Genomic DNA, 15,330 nt, shown 5'->3' on the forward strand with positions numbered 1-15,330 from the left:
TTTGATTCTTTGAGAATGTTGATATATGCGTGTATCTAGAATTCTAGCTATTCAATTGATCTATAATGTGATGAAACTAAAAGAAAAAGTACTCCAAATTACCAGCTCTTTTCTGAAGAAAAAAGAAAACCATTGTAATCTTCAAAATGTCAATTGACTTACCGGCGAGATGAAAGAGGGATACGAGAGGAATTACCCGTGTAGAAAGTCTTGATGTCTGGGTAGTTGGGAGTGAAAGTATATGGTTGTGGGTGGTGGTTGGTGATGCATCATCAAACGCGACACCTGTAAATCTAAAGCAAAAAATCCAATTCTACAGTTTTACATTTATCACAACCGTCGAAAGTTGGCCACTACAGAAATCTTACCCCATGGACTTTATAGAGTTCGACAGTTTCACGCCAAGCAATGATGCCGGTAACTTGCCGCAGCCGCAACCGTCATTGTCTCTACCTATATCGACGAACTTGGAACAATTTAGTAAGAAATTGTCAAGCTTTTCGTTGTCAAGGAACTTTGCCAAAGTGAAAACTACCCTTGATGCGGAAAAGAAAAACAGCCCCGATGATCAGAATAGACACGAGGTCAATGCGATGGACGATTACGTTCAGAAATCTTTGACTTTGTTGAAAGCAAATAAAGAGGATGATGATGATAACCATGGTGGTGGTGGTGATGGTGACAACCTCGCCTCCTCAAACCAACAGACAAAGGGAAACAACGCAGATTTACTTGCGCCGCGACTAGCACGCGTTTTGAATGACACGTTGAGCGATAGCACCTTGAGGGAGATTTTCAACACCATCGAGGAGGACGTAGCGGGACGCAAGCTAGAACCTACTAGCTACTACCAGAACTTGACTGAACCGGGGTTTGTTGGAACAATAACGCGGAAAAAGTTAAAGGGGCGCATCGAAGAGGACTTGATCAAAAGCCAGACCCTAGTGTTGAAAGAGTATCAGCCTATTGTGCGGCGGTTGAAAATAGCCGAGTCTCGATTGAAAAAATTGAACCAGTTGAACCGGGAAGTGAATGAACGCATCAGCAAGAATTTGCTCTCGTCTACAGATTTCAACGAAAAGGCCATGTTGTTGACTCGTGAAAAGAACATGGTGGGCGTGAAACAGGAGCTCTTGACCGCGTTCAAGAACAAGTTTACCTTGACCGAATATGAAGAATTCATCTTGGTGTCGGGAGAGTTGAATGACGAGTTTTTCCAGACTTTAGACAAAGCTGAAGCTATTATCGAAAATTGCTCAGTGTTGCTTTCGGAAGACAACCCCCAGCTTGGCTTAAAGATCATGTCCAAAGTCAACCACGTGATCAACAGGGCAATCGAAAGAATCGTGGGTTATTGCAGCAAAACCTTGGACAATTTCTACTCCCTCAATTCGAGATCGAGGCTCGCCACGCTACACGAGTGCTTTAGATATCTCAAGCCAAAGCTCAACTATTTTGCCACGGTTGTTGACAAGTTTGGGGAATCGAGATCCAAAGTGTTGCTCGAGGACTTCTACCACCAAACTTTGGAAACGCCCGATGAGGGCAGCAGCAACAACGGCAGCAGCAGCAGCAGGCCCTCTCAAGGTCGAAGGCGGTCAAGCGCACGGACAACCAGTTCGGTGTCAAGCGTGGTGGACGTGAGGCCAGTCTACATGTCAGCACACGATCCCGTGAGGTTTGTCGGCGATTTCTTGGCGTATATTCACTCCTTGGCTGTCAATGAATACGAGATCATCAGAAACATTTTCACCATGGGCGATGACAACGACCGCGAGTTTGACCAGGTGATTGGCGACCTCACCAATAAAATTTTAAAGAATCTTTCACGGCCCATCAAGTCTAAGATAGAGCAAATCATTTCGGCAGAGACGAAACTAACGACAATATCCCAGATTTTCAACTTGGTGGAACTTTACTCGCACATGTTCGCGAAGCAATTGCAAGAGTCTGACAATTTGGTTGACACGATGAAGCAGTTGGTCAAGAGCTGCCAGAATAGATTCTTCAATATAGTCTCCAACAAGTTGGCGACTGTTCAATCGAGCAATCTGGCAAAACTTGAGTTAAACTTGGACTTGCAGCCACCCGAGTGGATCATATCGTTTTACAGTGAAGTTCTACACATGATTGACCAAGTCACCACCGACACCATTCTCAACTTGCCACGCGAGGACCACGAGCAGTTTTTAAAACTAGTCATCAACCGGCCCATTGAAATCTTCAGCGAGCATGTGCGCAACAACAAGATCTTTTCCGACAAGAGAGATGTGCTCATCTTGAAGTTTAACTTTTTGGACTTGATACAAGCTAAAATCATGCCCATTTCGCTATTGTCGGAAAAGGTTATTGAGATCAACGAGATGAACTTGGACTTGACGGCGCAGCTAACACAATGCGAACTTGCCAACATACTAAAAAGCTCGGGCTTGTACGACTATTACAACATTGTCAATATGATTTGTCCCTTTACCGACGATTTTTTCGAGGTTTCCATTTACCAACCAATGACCGAGAATAAGCTCTACAATGTCGAAAATTTGCATAAAGTCAACGACGAGATCCACCAGTATTTGCCAAACGCAATGATTGAGCTACAGCAGGCTTTGTTGCGCCTCAACTCACCCGTGACTGTAAATGAGGTCATCAACAATGCATTCACCCAGTTTGTCAAGTTCTACAAAAACTTGAACCTCATCAATTTGGAGTACTTGCAATTTTCATTCTCGTGGTCTGACCAGGAGTTGGCTACATTGCTCGGGATCGAAAGTTCGTATATTTCCGACTATTCCGAAAGCATGTCCTTGTGATTTGGTATCTGTCCGCGCCCATATCCATCTTTGGCATAGTAGTCCATTGGATAGTAGGATTTGCTCCACATCTCATCTTGCTCAAGCATGACCATAGCCTCGTACGGTGTCAAGAGGGGCTTGTTGAAAGCATACCCCCAGTCAATAGATAGCCGCGGACAAGCGACTTGAATAAACGCATCAATGTCATCAAACATTGCCAACTTCTGCGGGAAAATTTCACTCAAGATAATCTTGACTACTTGCACCCCCTTTTCCTGAAATTTCTGCTCCAACTTGTCCAACGTCACCGGGTTCCCCTGGCGCCCGAGCGCGCCTAAAATTAAACCTATCTTGTGGGCCCGCTTGGTCGATAGCATTGCATCTTCGCGCACTTCAATCATCTGCTGTTGATCATAGTACTCTTTTGTAAATTTTCTGTCGTATGGATCATACCTGTACGCGGGTATGTCCGGGTTATGTATCATTGAGCTTTCGAGGTGGAATCGACCATCACCCACATATATCGTGGCCTGGATATGTTCTTTATTCAATCGGGCCGAAGTGCAACCTAAGAGCTCCCCTTTCGACAATGGTCGAGTCTGAGGCGGTATCAAGAATATGGGCTCCTGGTCGTTTTCCAAAATGGCCTTGACGCTATGTATCGTTGGGTTAAACTGGATCGTGCCAAATATGGCGATTTGCGCGCCGCGGGCAAAGTTGCGCTTTATCGTGTTGACCAAGTGTTTTTCGTCAATGTTGATGGTGACAAACACGTATAGCACCTTGATCTCGGTGACGTCGATGGGGACAAGGCACGAATGGGCATAGTGGACAATAAAGTCGCAATCGAGCGAGCGTGCTGTGAAATCGTCGATGCAGCATGCCCCGTATGAAACGTCGCCCATCACTAGTGTCTCCACACCCTCACAAAACTCTTCAAGAATATCCGAAATGATCAACGAGTAAATGAGTAAACCCTCGGGCATTTGCAATGCGACTCGCTTGGCATTTTGCTTTCGTATGTTCCATATAGTCTTGTGGATTTCGAAATTGTAGTTTGAAGGTAGTAGCTTGATTGCTTCGTTCAAGTCTTTATCGTGGAGGATATCGTCTGGTATCTGGTTCAAGACTCTTCCTATGTGACGCTTCAGGTTGTTGGTCTTGGCTACCGCTAGCAGCTGCTGCAGTGGCAGCAGCTGCAGCAGAAACAGTTGCTCGTCATTTCGACAAGTGTCTGAGCTCGTTGAGGCCGCCTTCTTTCCAACAAATCTTCTCTTTGTAAATTTGGGCTTCTCCGTAGCCGCGGGGGCCTCCACTGGACTCATTTTGTTTCCACCTTGGTGTGATTTGATCTGATGGTATGGGACCTACCCTCTTCTCGTGGAGTCAAAGATAAGAAATCTGTCTCATCAGATAAAAAGGAATAGTGGAATTTTTTTTTTTGCAGGCACGAGATATTGGTAGATCGCGAGATGCAGCCATTTCCCCAGAAGAAGAAGAAAGAACAATCAATTGCCCAATTTCAAAAAGCAGCAAGCCAACTCCTTGACCCCCTTCCCCCACCCTGGTCAACCCATAACTATACCATTCCAGTTCAAAAATGATCACTCCGTTTTTCACAATCACCCAAACTGGCGAATTCATCTATATAGACGTCAAGATCTCGCACATACGATTCAGTGCTCCCAACATCGAAATGACCGTCAACAATGAGCTCTTCATCTTCTCGCTACCGCCATACTACCTCAGATTGAGACTACCCTATCCTTGCGTCGACGATGAGCGCGCCCATGCTGAATTTGACTCCAAGTCGGAATGCGTCAAGATCAAAATCCCAAAAGAAATCAAGGGCCAATTTTTCCCCGACTTGGACTTGACTGCCAAATTGTTGGCACGTGCTAATGAGCCGGGACAAGTGCAGCTGCAGGACGTTTCGGCGCTGGCAAAGCCCATGATTGAGGAATTGGATGTTCGAAATGAGGTACTGTATGACCAAGATCTTGAGGAAGGTGAGACTTTCGATTGGGAAGTCAAGCAGGAAGTACCGAGAAACCCAGCTTTGTCAATCGGTAGAAATGATGATGATGATGGCCAGGACGAGAGTTCGTTGCTCCTCGCGCCTAGAGAGTTGAAATACGGCTTCAATAACCAATACGACGGTATAATTGGCGTTTCTGTATCAAACGGGAATGATATAAATGGGCTCGGTGACCCAGAGGCTACCCCGCAAACGGACCGGGTTATCGAGAGATTGATCAAGGAAAATATCCAATTCGACCCCGAGATCTACGCTGCCGATTACGTCCTGGAGAAATACCCCAGTGAGGATGACGACAAGGGATTTACAGAGCTACTTGCATGGAAAAACCCATTGGTTCAAAAATTCTTAAAATGGTACAAGTCACAGCAGCAGCTATCAGAAGCTGAGCGGGCCGCGGTTATGCCAGTTGAGTTCACCACTAAGGAACAAGAGCAAATGATGAACTTGCCTCGCAAAACGTACTTGATTGATGATGAATACAAACCAACGTTGCTCCTCACCATGATCTGCTTGCTCTTTGCCTATGAATTCGATGCAAGGGAGACCGAGGGTGAGCACAACATTGAGAGTGCTTGGACAATTGGCAAGATTGCTCCTCAGTTTGCCTTTCTAGATGCAAAATTGGTGGCAAATGACTCGCAAAACAAATTGAGGGCAGCCGTCATCACGTGCATAAGAAGATCGTTGACGTTTCCGTACCACAGAAGCTTTGCTTTGTCTAAAAAGGTCTGGGATGATGTCTACTATATTTTGCGCGGCGGAAAGAGACTTGTTTTGAAAGCGCTCCTCGACTTGAAGGAGCTTTTCAGGTTTCATGACATCTATTACGTTTATGATAAAATATGGATGGAGGACTTGTGTGCGTATTTGGTGAGTGATAATGTGAGCGAGGGCGCAATACGGAATTTGGCGCATGACTTGAAGAAGGAGGTTGCAAATGTTAGCGAGTTGGATATCACATTTGAGAAAAGCGGAGCTCTGGCTACTGGCGATGGTGATGACATTATGGGAGATGATGCCACACCTTTGGAAAATGAGGATGAAATGGTGGTATTATCGCTCAAAGATATTCAAGACATGGTTGAATCCCTGTATCAAAGTTTCAGTGAAAACAATAACAACAGCAGCTAAACGATGTCAAAGTTGCAGCATCACTTGATCAAGTAGCCGAAACCTTTTCCAATCAACCCTCTTAATCTTGCCGGGTTCAGTCGCGCATATGCTACCAAAATTGCAAAGCTCACGCTAAACACTATTGTTTCCATCCAAAGATTCTTTTCCGAAGGAGTAGAGTCAAGCAATGTTCCGAGGGCCTTGGGGGCAATCACTGTTAGCAAATCACTTCTCCTTATCGCGCTTTCAAAAGCGATTCCAAAGCTTGCCACTGCAGCTCCAATTTTAGGTCCCATAACGTCCCAAAACCTCTGATCGTATATGTGCGGATGGTAATTTCGCACAGCACAGATGCAGCACCAATGCAAAGTTGATAGTGAAGTCAAGGACAACGATGACCTTATTGTCCTCAAGAATATTTTACAGGGGTTGCCATAGAACTTCTTTACCATTGTGTAAACGAATAAATTCACCGAGCCGTAAAACTTGAATGCGGTTGCAAACTGGCTGAAAAAGGTATAGGCTGCGTGTTTGACACAGCTTTTGCTTCTGAATTGGTGTAGCACTTCGCACGGTAGTTTGTCGTGGATGGTAAGGTCTCCCAAGCTTGCATCCTTGCCGTATTTCCTGGCAACGTTTTCGAAATGGTGTTGATTGGGAAGTCCAGCACTGGCTGGTCCGTAGTTCAACGAGCCATCTCGCAAGTATCTCATTCCTTGCAACACATCTGCATCGATGTTGGACATCTTGTTCAACCATTTCAAGTAGCTGGGGTTCAATTTCTCCGGGTTGTAGAACCAAGCATCCATAAGGAGATACACGGCAACGGTGCACAAGACCAAGTCACTGAACCCGCTTGTGCCTGGAGGCAAGTCGATGATCCTTGAGAAGACCGTTGACATGACGGAGTCGATGGCCTTTGTAGCTAGAATCAAAGTCCAGTCAAACGTATAGAAGCGGTCCTTTTGTATTCGCTCTTCTTGGAAATTGGGGAAATTCAAGAGCGCAGCAGTGAGACCCGCCATGAAGGTGGAGGCAAATCGAACCTGCTTTTCCTGCACGAGCGGAGCTAGCATTTTCACAAACAATGGGTTCAAGGCATTCATGGTGGCGACCAAACGGGCCAAAAAGATGGCCAAGTTGTCCGAGCTAAACGGGCTTACCAAAATGCTGGCTAGATCTTCATGGAGAGTGTCAAATTTGAAGCGGTAGAAATGAGATAGCGTCTTTTTCAACAATTTCGGTACAACTTCGTAGATGTAGGCAATTGCAAACGTAAACACCAACGATCTCTGGAAGAAGATGAGCTTGAATGCATAGTAGACGCCTTTGCTGCCTTTCCGCCATAGATAGAGTATACTTCTCACAACACGTGTCACGAACACGACAAAGATACCCCTATACCTCGCAATCACTGCTTGCAAGATCTGGACGGCAATACGAATGGGAACAGTGGCTTTAATCGGCATGGTGGGGGGGGGCGAATCTGCGTTTTTGATTTGAGCCGTTGATTTTAATACAACTTTTTTGGTGCCAAAAAGTTTACCATCTCATGTAAAGATGTACATAGAGGAAGCGTACGTTGTTTATATTATTTATATATATATATATTAACTGTGGTGTTGGTAGATATCGAAACACATAAATATACCGATAATGGCAATGGAAGGTGAATCTCTTGTGGTTAATATATATATGTTTATATTAACGGATCGATTGATTGCAACCAAATATAAAATATCGTGAGAAAAATTGCAAGCTACCATTACTACTCACAAGAATGTCACCCCACGAAACAGAAACAGAGCACACCATTAGCTTGCAATACTGGAAAAGTAAAACAAGCAAAAAAACAAATTGGCAAACCAGTAGTGGTTTTGGTGGAAGCTTGACTGTGTAAGACTAATACTGACCTAGAAATCTGGTATATGGGCGTAGAGTGTAGGAACGGCTGAAACCTGGACCAAATTTTGTTGTACTTTTTTGCAGCAAATCTTTGCAAAACCACGGGAATCGTTTCAACAAAGAAGAAAAGTAAAGAGAGGATCGGAATAAATTTCTCCAAGAATGACATGCCTCGGATGTCTAATATAGCCAAGTTGCGTTAAGTGCAATTCGGTTCATCATTATCCAGGTGAATTAATTCAGCATCAACGTAGGCAAAAGCACACTTTACTGATTACCACCCACTTTTATACACTCAGCTCAAGGACGGTAGAAGTTTGAATTTGACATGGAAACCAGAGCGATCTTGCTCATCAGCAGAAAGCTCTTATGGCCAAGTTGGTAAGGCACCTCACTAGTAATGAGGAGATCGTAGGTTCGAATCCTGCTGAGAGCAATTACTTGTCACTTTACTTTTTTGTTTTTCCTCTCAAGACTCCTCTGCGTATGGCAGAAATGCCATTTTATATATATTTTTTTTCCACCACTGTCTCCGTGACGAACCAGTTTCGATTCTTTTCTCCCCCAAACCCCTAGTGCTGTACGTCATGAGCAAGGAAGAGCAGGAGTTCAACGATTTATTGAAGCAGTTTCAGGATTCAGAAAAATCCGAGCTAGACCAAAAGAGGAAGGAAGTCCTTGGCAACCTCAACAAAAACACGGCCCTCAATGATTACCCCAGCAAATTATCGATCATGACGGCCTTGGATGAGCTCATTGCCTGTTTTGCAATTGGTGGCCAGGTCAAAAACTATTATAGATACGGCTCTTATGATTCCTGCGAGAGACAACGCGAAAAGTTTTGGTTTGCGTTGAAACAGGGGTCAATGTTTGAAGGCAAGGACAAACCGATCCAGGAGATGAACCAGAAAGAACTCGAGCAGAGAATCAAAGTCCAGGAGTTTTTCAAAAAGAGACATCTAGAGGATAAATCCAGGGGAAGCTCAGAAGATGTATGGGATGCACGAAGTGAATTGAAAGACTATTCCTTCCGGTAAAATTGAAAAAAAAAAAAAAAAATCAAACAAAAAAGCTATGAAGTTTAAGAATTGTAAAACTCGGGCCTCCCCACCGGCCATCCCCACTCCACTCCACTCCACTATTACATCACCACACAGCTTTTCTTCTCGGGCTCGTTGTCGTTAGCACCTTTAGGCTTTGCGTTGAGAGCACACCTAGCAGCCTCCGAGAACGCCTCGTTGACTCCTCTATTCTTTTTAGCTGAGCACTCTAGATATCTCAATGCACCAATCCTTTTAGCCACGGCTAATCCTTCGTCATACGTTATCAATTTCTTTGAAGAAGCATACGGGTTGGCCGTGCCGTTACTCTGGTACTGATCGTCGCTGGTCTCTTCATTGTTCCTCAAGTCGCACTTTAGGGCCACCAACACCAACTTGACCCCTTCGCAATGGTCTGCTATCTCGCCCACCCACTTGGACTGGACATTCTCCAACGAATCGGGCGAATCGACCGAGAAACACAACATGATGCAATGGGTATCTGAATATGAAAGTGATCGCAACCTATCAAATTCCTCTTGGCCCGCGGTATCCCACAACGAAAGCTGGACGGATTGGCCATCAATGAATATATCGTGCACGTAGTTTTCAAACACCGTGGGCTCGTACACTTGAGGAAAGTATCCTCTCGTGAACACGTTCAATAGCGATGTCTTTCCACACGCACCGTCCCCTAGAATCACGATTTTCCGATGAACTAAGCTTCGCGTCAGTATTCTTTTTCTTCTTATATAGTTGAAGTCAACAACCCAAGAGGTGGTTGATGCGTGGACGAACATACTTGTCTTTGGTGTACTACCACAAAGAGGCATCTTTATTTGAAAAGTGGTGTAGTTGTTGTTTATATATAAGCCTATCTATGTGGATAAGAAAGATTGACCCACTTGAAGAAAAGTATTTAAAAGAATTCTCGTTGCAAACGGAAAGGTATGGTCTTGGTAGTGGTAGTGGTATTAAAAGTAGTAGTAGTTGTAGTGGCAGTGGCAGTAGCAGTAAATAGCACCTTACGTGGCTTGTTTACTTTCTCTATTGTTGGTGGTAATATATTACTTGAGAGTCTTATGGTGATGATAATTTTATCTAATTTTTTTTTGGCGTTTCTACTTGGTAGTTGCAGTTTAACCGTATACGGTGAAATGGGGTGGAATTATCGCCTGGAGCATGTACATATAAAAAATTATGAGCCACTTTGCAAGATGGATCAAGGTTACACAGTAAAGAGGTGTATATGTATATTCTGACAAGAGAAGAGGCTGAACTGGATTCAATCATCATATGAAAAAAAAAAAGCTTTTTAATCTTTAATTTTTTGACTCTAACTTATACAATAAGTGACATATAGCTTGTAGCATACTTGCGTTTTCTTTTTTGCTTTCATTGTTTGATGTTATCTTTTTTCAAAAAGGTCTTCGAGATACATTGAAGGTACAGTTTGTCTGGGATTAGTTCGCTCCAATTGTTGTCTAACGTCATTCTGCTCGGGCGTCAACTGGTGTGATCTTGGATGAGGAGGACCTTGACTTTGAGCAAGGGAGTAATCGCTATTGTTGCCCTCACCGCTGATGTACAAGTTTGGCACCAATTGCGAATGTCTGTTTGTAGCAGGCGACGGGTTCACCAAGTTTGTGGCCGAGCTTCCAAACGGCAAGTTGGTCAAAGACGCATTGTACTGCGACTTGAATCTCTTTTGTTGCATCACTTCGGCCGTAGGCGAGATAAACATCTTGGTGAGATCGTGCTTGGACGTGGCGCCAGCGGCAATGTCACTCTGGTAGATGGTGGAGCCGTCTCCCGATTGCGACGTGCCAAAATTGGCGCCGGGCCGGCTCAACAACGGCAATTTCGAAATAGACGGCGCTGTGGTATGACCGGGGTACTCGTTGGTGAAATGGTTAAACGTGGACGTTGGCGTCACGTTGGCAAAGCCATAGGCGTTGTTGTTGTTGCTTTGATACTTCTCATACAAGGTCTTGTCGTGGTCGCTAGTTCGCTTGGCTAACCTCGAGGCACTAAGCGATAGGATCAAATGGTAGAGTATAAACCCCAACAATATCAGTCCCACAATGGCTCCCACAGCTATAAACACCGTACCGGAGGGATTATGTTGTCTAATGATAAAAGGGTTGTCGTTGTTTGGCGGAACCGACACCGAAGGTGTTGTATATGCATTGGGATCGGCTAGCGTTGGCATATCCATAGTGGGCAAAGCCGCCGTCGTCGTTGTATCGTCATCTCGCTTAGTAATCGTGGCCACTGTTTCCAAGGTAACCTTGACTATGCTACCTCGCTTCATCCTTTCTGCTTTGGCCCTTCCTAGGCGTTTGATTGATTCCCGTTGGTCTGGTGGTAAGAAGAAGATAGAGAGGAGCAATGGATCTTATTGTCAAACGTAGGCTTCTTTTTCTCTTTTTTTTTTTTTTTTCTATGTTGTTTTGTTGATGTTAGAAATGTTACTGTTGCACTACAGTGGAGATACACGAGGGGGGGGGGGGGGGGCCGGCCAACTGCGCCTCAGTAACCGGAAAGGGGAGCACTATGCAGCTACAAAACTTCAGCTTCAACTTCAAATTCAACCGGCAAACCACAAATTGCTTCTGCTTCGATGAAACTGGGTCCTTAGCCAGGCCCATATCGCGACGCTGGCACAATCGTCCGTAAGCCGAGGCCTGAAATGGGGGTACTTTTCCTCGTACTCACTCATGTTCCCATCTTTGCAAAATATTCTCTTTGAGTCGTATGGCTGCTCTCCTCCTTCTTCTTCCCACGGTTTTGGAATAGGACTATCGGAGAAATGCACTAGTTTGAGCAGGCTGAGCACGGAAAGCGGGTCCCAGCCCTTGTTGGAGCGCTTCTTGATAAAAGGTAGGTACTGGGGATCCACCACAAAACGTTCGTGCCATTCTTCGCCAAACTCGCCTGTCAAGACTCCATATACTCTATGTGGGAGTATCCCCACATTGATCGCGCCCTTGTGTAGCTCGCTGTTGAGGTACTTGTTGATCACCTCCATGTCATAGTCGGTTGGTTTCCGCATGTTTCGCCTATTGGTGAGTGTCCAATAGAACGGGTTGTGCACATACTTGATGATCTCGCTGAAGAGCTTCTTCGAGGGCTGAACCACCATGACGTGGTTGGCAAAGAAATTGTCGACATTATCGAATTTATGCTGCTCGTAAATCAACAGGGGAAGCAGCTGCCAACCTTTGCTAGGTAGCTCACTGACTAGTTTCTTCATTCGTAATCTTCGTCTTTGAGCATTAGGGATGTCAACTTTTTGCCTATACTTGAGGCGTTCTTTTCCCTCAACCACGTTGTTCAACCAGTACGCCTGTGGTAAAGCAAAATCAAACTCCATGGGGATTTTGAACAATTCGTCAATGTGACAATTGCCATTCCTCTGAGGCAAGTCATCAGAACTATCTTCATCCCCTTCGTTGGCAAGTGTTGCATTCACAAACATCGAGTCCGAGTCAAAAAACACAATCCTGTCAAAGTCGTCTTGATTGAAAATGTGCAATTTCGTAAACGAGGCTGCCCATGGCGAATCGTCATTATAATTCGTCTTGATAAGCTCCATCGACCGCAAGGTTATATTGTGGAAATTGGCAACTTCGTATAGTTTGCTCCATCGATTACTAGCGTAGAATTGAAGAATCTGGTCGTACAAGATCACCAAATTGGGCACTTGCGTATTGGCCTGGCGGAGCTGAACAAAATTCAAAATGGCCAAATTCAAATAGTCATAGTTGGTCGCATATTGCATGTACGCTAGTCTATCGGGGTTTTGCAACGGCGACTGGTCGTAAAAGTCAATCGCCTCTTCTGGAATAACTTTCAAATGACTCGCCAACCCCTTCTCGGACAAGGTATAGGTATTTTCCAAGACAACATGGGCAAAAACGAAATAAGCAATAATGAAGAATGCGAGTTTGAATTCCCAGTTCTTTAAATGCAGTTTCCAGCCTCGCTTGGATCTCTCATTGCCCCCCATTTTTCTCTGACCTAGACTACACCAACTCTTTTTATCAAACTTGTATATATATCTTTATATAAAAAAAAAGCAGAAGACAGGGAAGTTCACCGTGGATTCATATCATTTGATGAATCTCCAAACTTTTTTTTTTCTCTTTTGACACGCGGTATTTGGTGTCAACCTTTCTGGCATAGGCGCCAAACATCATCCACTTCTTGAACTTGCACACTCGGTTCAACTGGTACAGAAGACAGAAACAAACGTTGGAGATCGCCAAAGAAAAAAAAAAAAAGAGATGCATCAACCCGGAATCGAACCGGGGGCCCAACGATGGCAACGTTGGATTTTACCACTAAACCATTGATGCTTTAGTATGGGACAGCGACGTAAAATTGTCAACTGGAATTAGACCAAAAATGAAAGTGCTCGGTGCTGTGAGTTATTGCAAAGTAGTTGACTAACTCCAACCCCTCCACCTCATCACGTACTTCAACACTAACCTCTCACTGAGAATACCCACTTACATTATTCCCGATGGAAATCTTGATGAGCAAGTTACACCATATGATTTTTCGGCAGTTGCAGAAGTTATTATGACCGTGAAGTTGCTGTCGAGCTACAGCGTCAAATTGTATGATATCCCAATTCAACTTCAAAAAAAATCAAACAAGTAAGCTAATATATATCGAGTATTACCCCCCATTGACAAACATCGAGTGGAAGCAAAAGTTCAAAACTTTATTAAATCTTTATACATTTTGATAAAAATACAATCCAACACGTATGTTGCCCTTTGAGTATCCACAGCGCCCATGGACTCAGGACCCAGGACTCAGGACTCAGTTAGCCAATATTGCAAAGGAAGCTCCATTTGGTCCTGATTCCGCAGTGTTTCTTCACTCACTAGATGCCTTCACTGGATGCCTTCAATCGGTGCCAAAAAAAAAAAAGAAAAAAAAAGAAAAATTCACATTCCGAGACAATTCCAATTTTTTGTAATTGTCATCGTTTTCACTTGGCTGAAGCAGTAGCCGGTTTCTGCGACTTAAGGAGCTCTTCCTTCAACTTCTGTGAGAAATGGTCCTGATTGTCATCGTCATCCCAATCTTGTTCCCATAGCGTTTCTTCTTTTATTTTGCTGCTAGTCCAATCTTTTTCATCCTCGGGGAAATCTTCAAACTCGTCATCTTCCTCCAACGTCCTGATCTTGTCGTCGTTTTTCCTTGACTCTTTTGCCTTGGATTCTCTTGCGTCAGACATCCTTATGTGTTATTTTTGTGAGGGACGGTGGTGAACGGTGTAACAGTACCAGTGGCGAGCGATCGATTCTAAACCGCAGGAACATGGACGTGATAGTAGTGAGTGTCGTATATTGCAAACCTCACGACATGGAAAACAAAAACGCGACATTCAAATCATTCAGTCAATTTTCTTTTTTTTTTTTTTCATTTCATAGCTAGCTCTATACACCATATGCTTGATAGATAGCCCAGGCCCAACCAACAAAAAACGACAAGGAATATGTTACTTGGAAGCCGTCAGGTGCTAAAGCTCTCAAGCCCCGGATCTATGATGGTCAAGGGCTGGTCGCGAAACTTGGCCCACTTGGGCTACTTGGAACCAAATGGAGGTTCCACCAAACTGTACAAGCGATTAGGACGTGGTGCCTCTTCAGGAAAAGGTAAAACCTCCGGGCGTGGTCAAAAGGGTCAAAAGGCCAGAGGAAAAGTTCCACACTGGATGGAAGGTGGTCAAACTCCGTATTTCAAGCAATTACCCATGATTGGATCTACGAAGGAGTACGTGCCTGTCTTTCATGAGGTTTACTTGAGCAAGATCCAGGATTTCTGGAAGACCAAGAGAATACCATTGGAAGAAGGAGACACTTTAACCATCAAAGTGATGAGAGAATGCGGCATCATCACCGGTTCGTTGAAAGACGGGGTGATGCTAATCGGCACGGGAGGAGCGGGCCAGGACGAATATAATGTGCCGTTGAACGTTGAAGCTTCCAAAGCGACCGAGGCGGCAATTGCGGCAATTGAAAGCACAAACCACAGCTTCACAGCAAGATATTTCACAACTTTGGGACTCAGGGCCCACGTCAACCCCGAAAAATTCTTGTTGAAGTACGGCTACGTTCCTTTGCAAGCAAGACCAACAGATAAAAAGAGCATAGCTTATTACAGTGACCCTGAACAGCGAGGTTATTTGCACAAGGACCCTTCAATCCTTACAGAGGCATTACAAGCTGCTCGTGAACAATTGAAGGTGCCAAAACCGAAAAAGAGCAAATCCAAATTCAAATCGCTCCTGGAACAATTGATGGAGGCTTCTTCGGTGGCGTTTGCAGAGACAAGCAAGACAGTCAAGATTTCTGAACTAGTCTAATCTCAAAAAAAAAGAAAAAAAGAAAAAGAGAAAGAATTCATGTATATAATTAAA

At 44.4% G+C, this 15,330-nt stretch overlaps 10 protein-coding genes across 10 annotated transcripts; 4 read left to right on the plus strand and 6 right to left on the minus strand. All coding sequences in view use genetic code 12, as the record gives it.

Moving 5' to 3' along the window:
• Window positions 1-371: 371 nt before the first annotated feature.
• LODBEIA_P01480 (uncharacterized protein) lies at window positions 372-2,810 on the plus strand (the record flags this gene model as incomplete). Its single annotated transcript, XM_066971372.1, has 1 exon — window positions 372-2,810. One exon carries the CDS (start codon window positions 372-374, stop codon window positions 2,808-2,810), a length of 2,439 nt encoding a protein of 812 aa, XP_066827086.1.
• An 81-nt stretch (window positions 2,811-2,891) lies between these two features.
• Window positions 2,892-4,117, minus strand: LODBEIA_P01490 (uncharacterized protein; the record flags this gene model as incomplete). Its single annotated transcript, XM_066971383.1, has 2 exons — window positions 2,892-2,908; window positions 2,971-4,117. The coding sequence occupies 2 exons, from the start codon at window positions 4,115-4,117 to the stop codon at window positions 2,892-2,894; spliced, it is 1,164 nt and encodes a 387-aa protein (XP_066827087.1).
• A 275-nt stretch (window positions 4,118-4,392) lies between these two features.
• LODBEIA_P01500 (uncharacterized protein) lies at window positions 4,393-5,964 on the plus strand (the record flags this gene model as incomplete). The annotated part of the gene is made up of 1 exon (XM_066971395.1): window positions 4,393-5,964. The coding sequence occupies one exon, from the start codon at window positions 4,393-4,395 to the stop codon at window positions 5,962-5,964; it is 1,572 nt and encodes a 523-aa protein (XP_066827088.1).
• Window positions 5,965-5,984: 20 nt separating this feature from the next.
• LODBEIA_P01510 (uncharacterized protein) lies at window positions 5,985-7,415 on the minus strand (the record flags this gene model as incomplete). The annotated part of the gene is made up of 1 exon (XM_066971406.1): window positions 5,985-7,415. The coding sequence occupies one exon, from the start codon at window positions 7,413-7,415 to the stop codon at window positions 5,985-5,987; it is 1,431 nt and encodes a 476-aa protein (XP_066827089.1).
• Window positions 7,416-8,438: 1,023 nt separating this feature from the next.
• On the plus strand, window positions 8,439-8,888 carry LODBEIA_P01520 (uncharacterized protein; the record flags this gene model as incomplete). The annotated part of the gene is made up of 1 exon (XM_066971417.1): window positions 8,439-8,888. The coding sequence occupies one exon, from the start codon at window positions 8,439-8,441 to the stop codon at window positions 8,886-8,888; it is 450 nt and encodes a 149-aa protein (XP_066827090.1).
• Window positions 8,889-8,992: 104 nt separating this feature from the next.
• Window positions 8,993-9,724, minus strand: LODBEIA_P01530 (uncharacterized protein; the record flags this gene model as incomplete). Its single annotated transcript, XM_066971428.1, has 2 exons — window positions 8,993-9,609; window positions 9,694-9,724. 2 exons carry the CDS (start codon window positions 9,722-9,724, stop codon window positions 8,993-8,995), a joined length of 648 nt encoding a protein of 215 aa, XP_066827091.1.
• Window positions 9,725-10,299: 575 nt separating this feature from the next.
• On the minus strand, window positions 10,300-11,205 carry LODBEIA_P01540 (uncharacterized protein; the record flags this gene model as incomplete). The annotated part of the gene is made up of 1 exon (XM_066971439.1): window positions 10,300-11,205. The coding sequence occupies one exon, from the start codon at window positions 11,203-11,205 to the stop codon at window positions 10,300-10,302; it is 906 nt and encodes a 301-aa protein (XP_066827092.1).
• Window positions 11,206-11,481: 276 nt separating this feature from the next.
• On the minus strand, window positions 11,482-12,903 carry LODBEIA_P01550 (uncharacterized protein; the record flags this gene model as incomplete). Its single annotated transcript, XM_066971450.1, has 1 exon — window positions 11,482-12,903. One exon carries the CDS (start codon window positions 12,901-12,903, stop codon window positions 11,482-11,484), a length of 1,422 nt encoding a protein of 473 aa, XP_066827093.1.
• Window positions 12,904-13,896: 993 nt separating this feature from the next.
• Window positions 13,897-14,145, minus strand: LODBEIA_P01560 (uncharacterized protein; the record flags this gene model as incomplete). The annotated part of the gene is made up of 1 exon (XM_066971461.1): window positions 13,897-14,145. The coding sequence occupies one exon, from the start codon at window positions 14,143-14,145 to the stop codon at window positions 13,897-13,899; it is 249 nt and encodes an 82-aa protein (XP_066827094.1).
• Window positions 14,146-14,454: 309 nt separating this feature from the next.
• Window positions 14,455-15,276, plus strand: LODBEIA_P01570 (mitochondrial 54S ribosomal protein uL15m; the record flags this gene model as incomplete). Its single annotated transcript, XM_066971472.1, has 1 exon — window positions 14,455-15,276. The coding sequence occupies one exon, from the start codon at window positions 14,455-14,457 to the stop codon at window positions 15,274-15,276; it is 822 nt and encodes a 273-aa protein (XP_066827095.1).
• Window positions 15,277-15,330: the final 54 nt, after the last annotated feature.

Source organism: Lodderomyces beijingensis (assembly GCF_963989305.1).
Source record: "Lodderomyces beijingensis strain CBS 14171 genome assembly, chromosome: 1".
In the NCBI taxonomy this organism is placed as follows: domain Eukaryota; kingdom Fungi; phylum Ascomycota; class Pichiomycetes; order Serinales; family Debaryomycetaceae; genus Lodderomyces; species Lodderomyces beijingensis.